This window comes from Taudactylus pleione, unplaced genomic scaffold, assembly GCF_031769625.1.
Source record: "Taudactylus pleione unplaced genomic scaffold, aTauple2 ptg000314l, whole genome shotgun sequence".
NCBI lineage: Eukaryota > Metazoa > Chordata > Amphibia > Anura > Myobatrachidae > Taudactylus > Taudactylus pleione.
The window spans coordinates 14,019,509-14,034,992 of record NW_028284715.1 but is presented as its reverse complement, the minus strand read 5'-3'; the positions used below and the strand labels follow the sequence as shown (position 1 = coordinate 14,034,992).

Here is a 15,484-nt window from a genome sequence, read left to right as displayed (position 1 = left end):
GTATGCGTGATGAACACAGCAAAGGACCGCTCTGTCGGTAAGAGCGGCCCTTTGCGATGGAGGGACTTCCGGGTCTATGACCCAGAAGCCCCTGTCGTCCTTCTGCACATGCGCAGAAGGACACACGCGCCGCGGGGGGTGCTTGGAGAGATCGGATCCCTCTATCACCACTCTGCGGAGAGAAGCCCATCAGAAAGATGGATTTACCCACAGCAACACTCCGGGACTTGGTGCATATGAGAAATGCGGTCAAACCAACATTTTGGGGGTTTGACCGCATTTCTCTCCTTCCTGCATCTCGCCCAGAATTTGGTGTAAATAACTTGTGGATCCATCTTACCGTGTAGCATATGTGCCAGCCCGGTGCTGTTGTGTAGGACACATTCCCTGTGATGACATCATCACTGGTCAAGGCTGGAGAGCAGGTAGATCAGGGAGGGAACAGGAACTGTCTGCTCCTTTAAATACGTAATTGATCTCTATTGGGAAGTACAAACAGAACACAAGAATAGACTTTGAGCAAAAGAAATTGCTGTGCGATTGTTCTACTCAGTGTAAGTCATGATAATTTAAGTTCAATTTATTTGAAGCCATGAATCACAGACATTCCAGCTCTGGTGACCTCTAAGACCGAGTATTATGTGGTCAGATGTACCAATATTTAGACAATCACTTAACCTTGAAACATGTCTCCATGACACGACGTGCAGGATACAAACACGGAGCTCTGTCTCAATGACCATGACAAATGAGAGAGTTTTGCCAGTAATACAGAGCTACAAGAATCTGATTTTATTGCTGTTTATGTAATGAGGTTTTTTTTGTTTAATTCATTAACACATGGATTTCTGCCAGTATTCCCCTCTTCCTGTAGGGTTTGGTTGTCATAAATTCTGCTGGATAGGCTTTGGGTATGTTGCCAAACAGAGCATTTAATATCTGAATTGCTCGGTTCCCTTGTACTCCGTCTGGATATGGCTACACGCAAGAATTATCAGTGGGTAACCGGTGTAGTTACATTTGCTGGCTGGTGTTTATAGCTTCCCCAGCTATAATTCCTGAAACAATAAAATAGGTATAATTTTTCTTTATTTTTTTTTCAACAAGATAATTATTAACGGGGAAGTAAAGACACACAAGACAGTTGGCACTTTTATAGTACAAGTAGACAGTGACTGACTGCTAGGAAGCCTTACTTTGCGGAAATGCACAGTGTGGATTGGTTAATTCATACAGGGGCGGGGCCAGCGATGTCACAGCAATTTCCTTACTGTGTATAAGTATATAATGCCGAATCCAATTATTTTTATCTGTAGGGTTCACAGGTCAAAATTTCAATTTTAGGGCTCTCTTTACCATGAAAGTAAAAAAAAAACATTATAAGAGTGACCCTAGTGTTCATATCACAACCTGTGCAGTTCCTCTTTCCTGCCTAGAGTGTGCTAGAAGCACCAGAGCAGAGAGCAACACCCTAGGCAGGGTTGTGACAAGTGCAGCATTCTAGTATGAACACTGTGACCCCCCTATTGTAAAACATGTAGGAGGCAACTATTTATGCAGATAAGTGACAAATGGATATCAGTAAAGAACAAATGAAGATGGGACAGTGTCATTGGGAATAAGTGAATTGAGAATTTAGCCGAATAAAGTTCTTGTTGCATATTTCAACGGGATGTAGTTATGAGACCGGTCTCCACGAAGTCCAGGGTTCCCTTAGTGTTAGCCGCGGGGGGGGGGAGAGGGTTAGGTTTAGGTAGCATGGTGGGGTTAGCGTTAGGATTGGGGGGGTAGGGTTAGGCACTAGGAGGGGAGGGTTAGGTTTAGGCACGAAGGGGGGAGACTTATTTTTAGGCACTAACGGGGGAGGGTTAGACTACAAAAAGAGAGGGTTAGGGGGAGAAGGGGGGAGGGTAAGTATACTTGACGGGATACCAACCATCAGGATGCCGCTGTCGGTATTTTGACATGAGGCATCCCGACAACCGGCATTACATACCCATTCCATTTCACCTAACATATCACTTATAACATAGTAGGCACTTTTTCCGGGATCAGTTAATTTACCGGTGTCCGGAATGCCGAACGTCGGATTCCCGCCGCTGGAAGCCCGACTCTGTACTAAAGATAGGCGTATAAATATTGACGCCTATGTTTAGCCAGATGCCGAAATCCCGCCGCCCGGCATCCCGAACGAAGGTAAGCGGAGACTGTTAGCTGTTAGCCGCGGGGGAAGGGTTAGTTTTATTCACCCCCGGGACGGACTTAGGGTCAGGCACCCCCCGGGGAGGGTTTGGGTTAGGCTAGGGGAAGTGAGGGTTAGACTCTACTGGCGGGAGGTTAGGGTTAGGCACCACCGGGGGAAGGTTAGGGTTAGGCACCACTAAGGGTTAGGGGGGGAGAGGGGAGGGTTAGGGTACTTACCAGCTAATCCTGACGGTTCGGGCTTCCAGCGTCGGTATTTAGTCCGCCGGTAATACATCCGGCAGCATTACATACCGATTCCCTTTTTCCAATAGTTATTTAAATGCCGAGACAATATCTTGACTGGTATTGTTGGTATCAGGATAGGGTTCTTCATAGACACCGAACAATGGGCCTGATTCAGCAGAGGACGCTGCTAACATGGTAGTAGCTGTGATAGCATTAATTTGGTAATGCAGCAGGAGGCGTCCTAGGACGCAGCATCTGATCATCTGTGTGTCCATCAGCCGGCTAGGTGACCCATGGGGTCATGCAAGCCGGCCGTCGCAGATGCACAAAAGAGGCTAGGAAATCTCCGTCAGCCAACAGAGTTCCTGGCCTCGTTACTCCCCCACAACAGTGGTGACATGCCTCCGTTTTGGGAAACGGAAGCCGTCGCTGCCCCCTTTCAGCCCAGATATGGCTGCAGAGCAGGGCTTGACAAATTTTCTAAAATCTAGGAGCCAGGATTAAATTGTAGGAGCAAGACCACCGCCCACCAAAAAAAAAATTACAGGACTGAGTGAGGAGCCCAGTATACTAGTCCACAAAATGGTCATAGTTGAATGGATACAGTAAAATGGAGGCCTCCTCACTGCTCTGCACAGCTCCCCTGCTCTCCACCCTCCAGTAATAACGGACCACATTTCACATAAAACAATGGTGCCAGAAAGTACAACAAAACCCCCCTTCCCTCATGGTCACACCACTATCCCTCTGAAGCCGCTCCGCAATCCCTGGCAATGCATAGACCCTACTACCGGAGAGCTTTATGCAGCCGGAGATAGGAGACAGTAGACAGCCGGGACGTACAGGCAGATCAGCGTAGACTGGGACAGACAGCAGGGAGAGCAGGCCAGGATGGAGATGAGTCGTCAGTGCAGGCCGGGACGGACAGAGGCACAGCAGTCACCGCAGGCGACACTCAGCACATGCACTCCTGTACATGATATGAACACCGCAATACTATAGGCACGAATCTCCGCCGGAGCTGATGAGGATCTGCTTCCTCCCTCACTGCAAAATCTAGTAGCCAGGCAGCAAAATCTGGTAGCCATGGCGACCTGGCCCCCGGGATTTGTCAAGCCCTGCAGCAGAGTCACAATCACTAACAGTCTTCTGCTGGACTGCGTGAGGGATCGCAGACCTTTTCTGCACATGCACAGATTCCCGATAATCCGTACTCTGGGATCAGCAGCGCACGCTGAGTCAGGCCCTGTGTCTCAGAGGGTAGTTTATTGCCTATAAGTATTACAAAACAAATTCTCAGTAAATCTATGCATTGTGTTGTCGGATCAAATAGACGTAAGTCTTACTTTGGAAAGCTCTGATATATAGCTTACATTAGACTTTCTATGATAAGAGAAGGTAGACAAATAGATATGTGCTGATTCATCCTTGTCATTATTTTTTTAAGTGTTAGGGTTACTACTTCCAGAACCAGAAGATCTGCCATTCTGCAGTTTGGTTTTTGGTATCCCATAAACCAAAGAAGAATGGGAGGACAGCAATGGGATTAGGGGGGAGATGTATCAAACGGGTTGGGTATGGGATCCCAGCGGTTAGGATGCCGGCAGTCAGAATACCGACAGCGGCATCCCGACAGTCAGAATCCCGACGCCTAACCCTAACCCTCCCCCTAACCCACCTTTCCCACAGCCTAACCCTTCCCCTAACCCACCATTCCCACAGCCTAACCCTAACTCTCAACTTCCCCTCCCCCAGCGGTGGGATTCTGAGCGCCTGCATCTCGACCGACGGGATGGTGACTACATCCAGTATCAAAGAGAAAAAGTGGAGAAGTTACCATAGCACCAGTCAGCTGCTAGCTATGATTTGTTTAGTACAGTCTATAAAATGACACAAGCTGATTAGTTGCTATGGGCAACTTCTCCAGTTTTATCTCTTTCAGAGGTTTAGCACATCTTGCCCCTGGTCTTGTCCGTGTGTAGCATAGAAGTGATGGAAGGAGGTGATTTTCATAGCTAATATATAATACCCCTTTTCCACCAAAAATCCTGTGTCTGACCCTGGATTTGGAACACGGTTCCAAGCCGGGTCAGACCCTGGATTTACCTAATTTCCACTGGGATGCCTATTTGGGAATATCCCGGGTCGATGCTGTTCACTCTACACCCGGGTGCAGTGCCGGCGCTTAGCGATGATGTCATCACCAAGCACCGGAAACTTCATCTCTCCCCTGAACGCCTTGACCGGAGCGGACCGGCAACCAGGGGAGGGGATACTTCCCGGAGAAGGGGGGGTGTCATTCGGGAGGCTGACATCGGGGAGTGACAGGTTACAGCCTCCCTGTATGAAGCTGGGATGGGGTGAAATTCGGAATGGTTTGGACCATACAGGGAGACTGTAATCTCTCCCCCTCCGCGGTGACAGCTGTCACAGACAGCTTCCGAATGACACACAATCACCATGCTGGAAATGGGTCCCGGGTTCGGAAGACGCGGGTTACACATTTACACTGAGCAGTAAAACCCAGCTCGAGACCCGGGAAGAAATACCGGGTCAATCAACCCAGGATTTTTTCCTAGGACATTTTCCACTGGGGCGCTACACGGGTTGACACAGCAAAAACCCGGGTATTTTGGCCAGTGGAAAAGGGGTATAAGTTAGTGTAGAGTAGTTTCATGAAGATAGCGGGTAGTTTTGTGCTTCTTGTTGTACAATATAGAGGGGAGGAAATAGTAAGAATGTTTAATGTATAGGCACCTGTAAGTGAGAAGGAGGAAAGCTTTGTTTCAAAGCAAATAGAACCACATTTGATTAATATCAGCAATCTCCTGCTGAGCATCTTTTGTGTACTACAACCTGTGGTCTCCAGCGTCTGGAGAAGTTAGAAGAAGCCATTAGGCTCTGTGCTCCATAGGATTCAGTGGCAATCATTAGAGGCATTCAGAGTCCATATACTGAGCCTGTCCTCATAATATGTAAGCAGCGCTATCAGTCAATGATTTTATTTCAGAAGGTGTTTTTTAGGTCATTGTTTTAAAAAGGTCTCAGTAGCTTTCATGTTAGCAATACACACACAAGTCATAGGTGCTTCAAACCTGCTTGTGTGAAGTCATTGTTATATTTTAACTAGGGGTTAATATAGTTTCAGTGAAGTTGGTAGAGTATTTTTGTATGGGTTTTTGGGGCAGCCTTGCCTACAACATTTACATTTACTTTATAGTATACTGTACTTTTTAGTTACATTGGATATTTTCTAGCTTTTTTAAAATGTGCAACTAAATCGGTCTCTCTTCTCCTGGTAGTTACAGTATATTGTATCTGGCCGACAGGGGTAAAGAGGAAATCCCCAGTTGTCCCACTGCCGGAGGGCACCCTTCCTCTAGGGGTCAAGTTCCAGACTGTGCACTTGAATAATATTTGGTTACTTTATTAGTGGGTCAGTTGGGATCCAGTCACAATGTCGATATTCAGGACATCGACAGGTTCTTAATGTCCACTGTCAAAATGTCGACATGGACTTTAGGTTGACAAGAAATGTCAACATGGTTATAATGTTGACATTTAACATGTCATCACCAGTATGGTGACATACAGTTTTTTACTTATTTTTATGGTTAGATTTAGGGCTAAGGGCTAGGTTTAGGGTTAGGCTAAAAGAAGCAAAAAACTGTATGTCGAAATTCTGGCGTCGACATGTTAAATCTCAACATTATCAGCAGGTCGACATTTGAACCATGTCGACATTTTTGATTGTTAACATATTGATAATAATCCTAAAGTCCATGCAGATATTCTGTCGACATTCAGAACCTGTTGACATTCTGGTGTCGGCATTCTGAATGTCAACTTATCACACTACACCCAGTCAGTTATTTGGTGTAACAAGACCACGGATGAACATGGATGCTTGGTTCTTCTTTAGACACTACACCATTGTTGTATTTTTAACTAAGGGTTAAAATAGTTTTAGTGAACTTGGAAGAGTATTATTTGCAGGGGTGTAGGAACCGGGGGCACAGAGGGGGCAGTTACCCTCCCCCCCATGATTTCTGTTGGGTGGGCAAAGACTGTGTTTTGCCCCCCATTAACTTTTACACAAAAGCGAATGGGGATGAAGCGATAATAGCTTTATTTGGACTCACCAACTGTTGTCGTTTCTGTTTACCAAAAATAAAGTTCTCTTCATGTTTGTTCTGTGTACATTTTCTTCTTGCAAACGCTTTTTGTTTTCTTTCTTAGAGGCCCCACTCATTTTGCTATCACAATTTGCAGTCAGCATAAGCAGACACACGAGGCTTGGAAGCTGCACTTCCCATTGACTGTTCTGTAAGTTATACGACAATGGAACAGAGGGAGCAAATGATCGCGGCCTGCGGACGGGGTAAAACGTTAGCAGTGGTCTCATTGTCGCCAGATCAGTAGACAATGGTTGCCTCCTTTAACGACAGTTGTAACTTACCAACTGAGATACCAAACGCGAGAAAAAGGGGCTCCAGGCCCTATACTGTCCTTGGCCTTTTGCGCCCCCCATGAATATTTTAATTCCTACACCCCTGATTATTTGTATGTGTTTTTGGGCATATGTACTTTATGCTTGTTAGTTACACTGGATATTTTCTGGTCTCAAGATGCCCAACTAGAATGGTCTCTGTAGTTATATATCACAGTTTGTATTCAGTTGACATTGTCTGGTCACATGACCACCAATAGTCACAGCTTGTGATTGAGACAGACCGTACAGAGTAATGTTTGTTGGCCCACTTTATACTTTAATTGACGGTAGCACCTCCAGGGTATTTCTGAAGAATTCCATAAGGGTACAATTTATTTGTTGAATTGGAGAAGAAACAATAGATTACAGTGAATCTGGTTTTCTCACCAGCTGCTTCTGTCTGGTCACTTGTCCTCCCAAAGCTCAAAACATCTGCAGCATGAACTGGCCGGTGTTATTTTATAACTCCAGTGTAGAGGGTTTATGCTGTCGCTGTTGTGTGATACTCTTGGCGGTTCTTCCAATGAGTGCTGGCCTGGTTTTATGTATTAAGGACATAATTGTAGGATAGATATTACTGCCTAGTTTGCAAAGTTACAGAGGAAATACTATAGACTGAAATCTAAACTGGTTCATAGCTTGTGGTTTCTTCATCCTTGTAGTCTGGCACAATGAATCCCCAGGCTTTCCTAGGTTGCGGTGTTTTCAGAATGTCAGCTGCGGATTTCCTGCTGACAGTGACTGTACAGTATGCTGCTTATATGATTGTTATAATAAAAGGGCATTTTACATTTGCTGATTACTATGTATTGCATTGTGATTTGTGGTACATCTCAGGGGCCTGAACACACAAGGAGTATTTTCACAGTGAGAGGCATTTTGCAACAGCACAAAAGGACATTGTGGGTGGTGAAATATCACATTTCCAGTAAGGTACTTTGGGTATATATTATTTTGAGACTGTTCCGGATGGTTCATTTTTTGAGTATATATCTTTAATAACAATTGTACCTGAAGTTTGTGATTCTTTTACCTCACTTTGGACTGAGGGCCTGATTCAGAGCTGAACACTCTGACCAGAGCGCTCGCTCTGAATCAGGGCCCTCCTACCTGTTTTAGGAGCGTCCTCATGGACACTCGCATAGCTGTGGGTTACCACCCACAGCTTATGCGAGCGTCCATGATGATGGTCGCGATGGTCAAGACCATCGCGACCATCGGGCTTGCAACGGAGACCCTGCAGTAGGGTCTCGCTGCCGCAAGCCCAGGAGTGATTTTGGCTCTATCAGAGCCAAAATCACTCCCACTGACATCACTAGTGATGTCAGTGGGGCCGGCTTCAGACGGTAGGCGTTCCCATGGGAACGCCTCCGTCTGGCAGCCACGCCCCCGGCACGCCCACCAAAGGGGGTGTGCTGTCAATCAACATCGACAGCACGCCCCCTTTGGTGCGAGACCCGGAGCGACGGAGAGCCCGTCGCTCTCCGGGTCTCGCGCATGCGCACGACGGAGCTCCCTCCGTCGTGCGCATGCGCAGTGGGCCAAAATCGACCCGTTTGCGAGCGTCCTGCGCACGCGAACGGGTCTGAATGACCCCCCCGAGTGTGTACAATTTCTGTTTTTATTTTGTATTTGTGTATTTACACTATTAAATACTGAAAAACTAGCTCTTGTTTGTATTGGATAAATACTGAGGACCTCTTGAATAAAAGAAACCCTTATGTGCTTCACCTTGCACTTATTACGTGAGTTGGGTGCGTGTTCAATTGATTTGGAAAAGATACCTTTATACATTTTTCCCTATTATAATTGATGTGAGTGGGGTACATTCATACCTGTTTCTGGTTGTATGTTGAAATCCGCACGGTGTTTTGAGAAGTTCCAAAGATACCTTTTTGAGATCTCCATTACACTGACCTTATGTGAGTGTGGTACGGCCTTGATTTTAAAAGTGAAAGGATTTATCTATGTCATAAAGAATTTGCGTGTATGAAAAAACATATATGAATTTTGAAAACAATCAGACACAGATGTGTTTTCTTGTTTATTCTTCTATTTTATGAACATATGCTGTTGGAAGAGGAAAAACGCCTTAAAGAAAGTGACAAGCAAACAAGGACTTTTTATGAGTATATTTATGTTATTGAGCGTTTTAAGAACACTATCCGCATTTTAATTGTACATGTTTATTTTGCTTGTATTTGGGCAAGACGGGGTAGAGTTTTGAAGCTGCCGATATTAAATTTGCGCTGTATTTGTTCCAATAATCCCTTTTTTATCTAAAGAAGTTGTCCCCTCGCAGGCTCTCATCGCTCACCACTAGGTTATATTCCCCCTCTATGCCCACATGGATGGTAGGGAATGATGTTGGACAGTAGCAGATGACGTCAGGGTCCTCTCCGTGAATTTAGACGGTTGTTGCTAGTTCCAAGTTGAAGAAAGGACCTTTGACGTCACAACCACGTGACCACCACGGCAGGGCTCGTCAGCTACCACTGTTACTATCCACGTGGGCATAGAGAAGGAATATAAACCTGTGGCAAGCGAAGCAAGCCACCATGCCCGAGCGAAGCGAGCCCACAAGGCGACACTTTTGACCCCCCCCCCATTCTGAACTTCGCCCTTCCCCCTTTTGTCGCTGGTCACGTGGTTGTGACGTCAGAGGTCCTGTACAGCCCCTATTTCTAGACTTAACTGTTTATAAACACTGCGGCAGCAACAGCCATAATACCCAAATGAGCGGCGGTGCGGACAAACCCAAAGGTTTGGTTGCTGTTATTGGCAGTGGGGAGGAGATGATTATATAAGTGAGGGAGAGAAAAGCATGAGGGAATACGGCCCTGCTCGTAAGAGCTTACAATCTAAATGCTTAAAAAGTGAGCACAGCATCAAGGTCAGATTGGCAAATATTATGAAAAATGTACTACACTAACCGCATAGAAAAGGGAGTTTTGCCCCAAAAATAAAACTTTAAGGGTTAATTTACTAAGCCGCTGCTTGTAAAAGCCATAGCTTCCTGGAGTGTTTAAGCCCGAAATTGAAAAGGGCAGTGCTTTTAAAAGCAACCCCCCCCTTCTAAATAACTCCCTTTGTTTATCATCAGGATGATTTGTTATGTTACCTGTTATATATATAGATATATGTATATATATATATATATATATATATATAATTTTTTTTTATGAATAAGTAAATAATAAAGGTGATTGTGATAAGTAACATTAGACAATAAACTCAAAATTCTGAAAATATGTAGAATAATAATAGGAATAATTGATAATAAGTAGTGTTGTGTATTTTCCTTTGGTCTATTGTTTTGCCATAAGGCATTTTCACATTATTCTATATTAACAATGTGATGGATGAACTAAATGCCAGATGATATCATAGAGCAAGCCGGCATGCTTTAATGCTAAACTAATACAGAACTGTGGGCCTAATTCAGACCCGCTCGCGAGCGCTGAGCGCTCGCAAGCGGGTCGATGTTGGGGCAGTGCGCATGCGCACGACGGATCCAGCTCCGTCGTGCACATGCGCGAGACCCGGATATCGACGGGCAAGCCGTCGCTATGGGTCTCGCTACAAAGGGGGTGTGCTGTCGATGATGAGTGACAGCACGCCCCCTTTGGTGTGCGTGCCGGGGGCGTGGCTGGCCAGACGGAGGCGTTCCCATGGGAACGCCTACCGTCAAGTGACAAGTGATGTCAGTGGGAGTGCTTTTGGCTCTGATAGAGCCGAAAGCACTCCAGGGCTTGCGGCAGACGAGACCCTACCACAAGGGTCTCGTCGCAAGCCCGATGGTCGCAATGGTCTTGACCATCGCGACCATCTTTTTGGCCGCTCGCTGTAGCTGTGGGTGGTCACCAGGAGGCCGCTCAAAAAAAATAGAGGGAGGGGCACTGATTCAGAGCGAGCACTCTTTCAGAGCGTCCGGCTCTGAATCAGGGCCTGTGTTCTCTACCATTTAATGTCTGTTTGGCTCAGTCTCTGAGTAAAAGCCAAAACTATGACATAATTTCTTGTGGGCGCATAGAACAAAATATAAAACAACAGTATGTTCTACACTCTGTCTGAACATCACTGAATGACCGAGTAGATTTCTGAAGTAGACGGTGGGCATCCCAAGTGCTACATCTATCACTGCTGACAATTTCCTGCAGTTGCTTGAATGATACACCATACTTTTAAATCATTTTTTATTCTTGTATTATGTAGGTGTTCATGTACCTAGATCATTATAATTAATGAATTAATGGTTCACCTTCACATTCCAAATGTTTTATGATCATTGGCAACAAGATAGAAGAAAATCATCTATAAAATCATCATTGATCCATAAAATACTGAAGATTTGCAAATACATTGAAAGTTATGCTGAGCTGTGGTTTGTCACCAGTAGTCACTGCATGTGTTATACTCATGTATATAGCAGAATGCACCCACATTTTCATATCACCCATTGGATAGCTATGATTAGCGTATTGGCCCTTATTTAGAGTTGTACGCTATGCCGATGATTTCGCAAATGGTCTTCTGCACATGCACGAAAATCCTTGGAATCCCTTATTGCGCACGCAGTTGCGTACTGATTTGCGAAGATATGAGAAGACCACGGTGAAGGTTTTGCAAATCTGGGTGGAGATTGGGAGGTAACCATACTTCAACGCAAAACCAGGCTCTGTTGTGGGCGTGTAAATGCAGTGTCACGGGCGTGCTCTCTCGCAGTACCGCAGGCACAGTGGCCATATTTTGTGGAAGTTACACAATTAATTCTGGGCGACCAAGGATTTACCCGAGCAGTCGATGTTTATCCGATGTTTGGGTGGTGGAGGAAGAGTGCCCGACCAGACGACGGATCTGCACAGTGCACAGATAAGTAAAGTGGGCGTTTCACATTTTACATAGTCCATCTCACACTCCTACACGTGGAAAATGCTTATATTAGCATTTGCATATTGTCGCACTTTAACTGAGTACGGGATTGCAGTTGCGGCGGCATTAGCGTACAGCTGAATCTGTCCCATAGATAACAAAACATGGTAATAAGATCCACTACTCTGCCTTGCTGACTACATATATTGTATCCATTTATGTTTTAAAACTGCAAAGAGCACATCACATACAAACAACAGCCATGATGTCAGGAGCTGATAATTGCTGCATGTTTTGGCCCTTTTTGTAACAATAATTTTGTGCCTGATTTTCTTTTTCTTTAAGGGGCATATTTAGTAAAGATCTTTTGCAGGAATACGTTTTCAGTACATCCTGGCAAAATTTAAGTATCCATAAGCGGCCCCCCGAGATGTTGTAGAGCTACACATCCCAGCATGCCCTGCAACAGTTTTGCTATTTGGCCATGTTAAAACTGTTGCAAGAAATGCTGGGATTTGTAGTTCAACAACAGCTGGAGGGCTGCTTATTGCCCACCCCTGTTTAGATGTAACAAGGAAGGACCATAGCAGATATTTCTCTGATATCTGAATGGACTCTCCATTTCCGACAACAATGCGGTTGATTTTACCAAACTCCAGAATGCAAAGCTTTCCTGAGCTTGGCCCCGGGACCCAATCAGTATATGGCGTTAGACCATAGTAGCCTTTGGGTTACTTTTTTGCAAAGCTTACTGGAGGGGCATCCTCCGGATCCTTCTCTGTAGGGGATGTAGTTTGGAAGCCGACGGTGTAAATGCCAACCGCCGGCTTCCAGATTCTCTAATCCCGGCGTGGTACTAATGACAGGCATCAAAAACTCGACGCCTGTCATTAACCATACGCCGGAAGACCGACGCCCGGCATACCAATCGAAGATAAGCCAGGCACCGGGCGCGGACAGCCGCGGGAGGCTTAGGTTTAGGGCTCCCGGGGGGACTTAGAGTTAGGCACCCCCCTGGGAGGGTTAGGTTTAGTCTGGGGGAAGGGGAGGTTAGAGTTAGGCACCCCCCAGGGGACTTAGGTTTAGGCAGCAGGGAAGGGGGGGTTAGGTTTAGGAACTTAGAGGGGGGATTAGGGTTAGGCACTTAGGGGGGAGGTTAGTTTTAGGCACCCCTAAGGGAGGGTTAGGGGGTAGAATTAGGTTAGCGATACTTACCTTAGGGACGATCGGGATCTTCACCCTTTCCGGGCTGCCGCTGTCGGATTTGAACCTACTACACCCCTTTAGGCCCCACTGATTCATGCACCAGCAGACGGACGCACATACGCAGTATTTACGCCAATGCTGAACCTGGAAGCAAGGTGATAGCAATAGTTATCTCTTTGGCTCTAGGCATTCACCGGTACAGAGATTTTTCTGAAGCTTTATCCCACCGCCCCAACTTTGACAAATGCAATTAATAATTTTCAGGACCGCATTGGGAGTTGTGCTGAAATTTTTAAACCATATACGCTCCTGAATATTTTATTGCGGTACAAAATATATATAAAATGCTAAATTTATAAAATGCTTCCACAAACTTTTCCTGATGCATAATCAATTTTGGAATTCTGCACATCATTTTTAAGTGGTTGAACACTGGTATTCCAACAATGGATATTTTATAGTGTCGCTCGCAATGTGTATTTTGTGGTACAACATGGTATTATGTGGGCAAAATGTCATATTGATATAAAATTCCCAATACAAGGAAACTAGTTGATAGCAATGGCTAAAAGAAAGTCCAGCTTTTTTTCCTCTGTGATAATGTGGAGTAAAATTAATGTGCACCTGTTCGCCTACACATGATGGAAGCAGTCATTTTATGGTCTTAAACAACAATCCTAACATTGCAACTTTCTAAATCACGAGGGATTAGTGACTTCAAAAAGGCATAATACATTTTATACATCATGGCTGAGGAAAACGATGAGTTTATAATGAATTTAATAGACATGTTAATGTTTCAGTTTCAGGACACAAAATGGATGCCTCTGCTGTAGTATGGCAACAGGTGCGGATCCAACCGTGCCACTTTATCTCTATAGTCCAGAGCCCGCTGAGGCCTGAAAGCATTTACTTCAGATAAGTGTAATAAAACAGAACATGTCCCATAATGTTGTTATTCCTAATGTAATTGTGCCCACTAATGGACCTTTACAACATTCCATGTCAGGTTGTGTGATATCACAGCTGGAAACACTTCTCCGTGAGCATGGCTGACACATGCAATTTATTACAGTGTATTTTCTGACAGAACCCATTTTAACATCAGTGTGTTTATCTTCCAGCCATCCAATTTCCCATACAAGGAAGAGATCCTTTCACTGAATCCCACATGTCTTGTTGTGATCATCCTTTTCTTCATCAGTGTCATTTTGGCTTTTAAGGTAAGTGTATTGATAGCATATTGTGTCTGTGAGATCTGGAAAATGTGCTGTAATTTCACTGCTGCTATTTATTTTGATTCTATTGAGCCAAGAGCGTGTATCGCTTTAATTGAACGTGTTAAATACCAACTAATGCTCTTTTATTGTAGTTAAACTTAATTCTCTATGACAGCTTCAGAAATCAGTTGAAGTTCCAGGAATGTTTTTTTTTCCAATTTCCAGTAAATTAGGTTTAAGGTTCTGTATAATGTAATTAAACTTCAAAATGTATTATATTGTACAAGGGTTAGGGTTAGGCTACAGGACAGGAGGGTTAGGGTTACACTGCGTCCGCGGAGGGTTAGGCTACGGGACGGGAGGGTTAGGATTAGACACTAGGGGGAATATTAGGCTGCAGGAGGGGAGGTTAGGGTTAGTCACTAGGGGAGGATTAGGCTGCAGGAGGGGAGGTTACAGTTAGTCACTAGGGGGAGGTTTAGGCTGCAGGACGGGAGGTTATGGTTAGGCACTGGGTGAGGGTTAGGCTGCAGGAGGGGAAGTTAGGGTTAGGCATTATGTGAGGGTTAGGCTGCAGGAGGGAGGTTATAGTTAGACACTAGGGGGAAGTTTAGGCTGCAGGACGGGAGTTTAAGGTTAGTCACTAGGTGAGGGTTAGGATGCAGGAAGGGAGGATAGGGTTAGTCACTAGGGGTAGGATTAGGCTGCAGCAGGGGAGGATAGGGTTAGTCACTAGGGGAAGGATTAGGCTGCAGGAGGGAAGGTTAGGGTTAGTCACTAGGGGAAGGATTAGGCTGCAGGAGGGAAGGGGTTAGTCACTAGGGGAAGGATTAGGCTGCAGGAGGGAAGGTTAGGGTTAGTCACTAGGGGAAGGATTAGGCTGCAGGAGGGAAGGTTAGGGTTAGTCTCTAGGGGAAGGATTAGGCTGCAAAAGGGGAGTTTAGGGTTAGACACTGGATGAGCATTAGGCTGCGGGAGGGGAGGTTAGGGTTAGTCACTAGGGGGAGGGTTAGGCTGCAGGAGGGAAGGTTAGAATTAGCCACTAGGGGGAGGTTTAGGCTGCAGGATGGGAGGATAGGGTTAGGCACTGGGTGAGGGTTAGGCTGCAGGAGGGGAGGTTAGGGTTTGTCACTAGGGGTAGGATTAGGCTGCAGGAGGGGAAGTTAGGGTTGGTCACTAGGGGATGGATTAGGCTGCAGCAGGGGAGGTTAGGGTTAGTCACTAGGGGAGGATTAGCTGCAGGAGGGGAATTTAGGGTTAGTCA

General features: G+C 45.4%; 1 protein-coding gene across 1 annotated transcript in view; it reads left to right on the top strand.

Annotated features, from left to right (window-relative positions):
• The window catches only part of LAPTM4B (lysosomal protein transmembrane 4 beta), a 130,825-nt gene that overhangs the window by 85,358 nt on the left and 29,983 nt on the right, over window positions 1-15,484 (top strand). Inside the window, exon 5 of the mRNA XM_088442621.1 lies at window positions 14,125-14,223. Within this exon, the coding sequence (XP_088298747.1) occupies window positions 14,125-14,223 (99 nt within the window). The remainder of the gene's footprint in view (window positions 1-14,124; window positions 14,224-15,484) is intronic.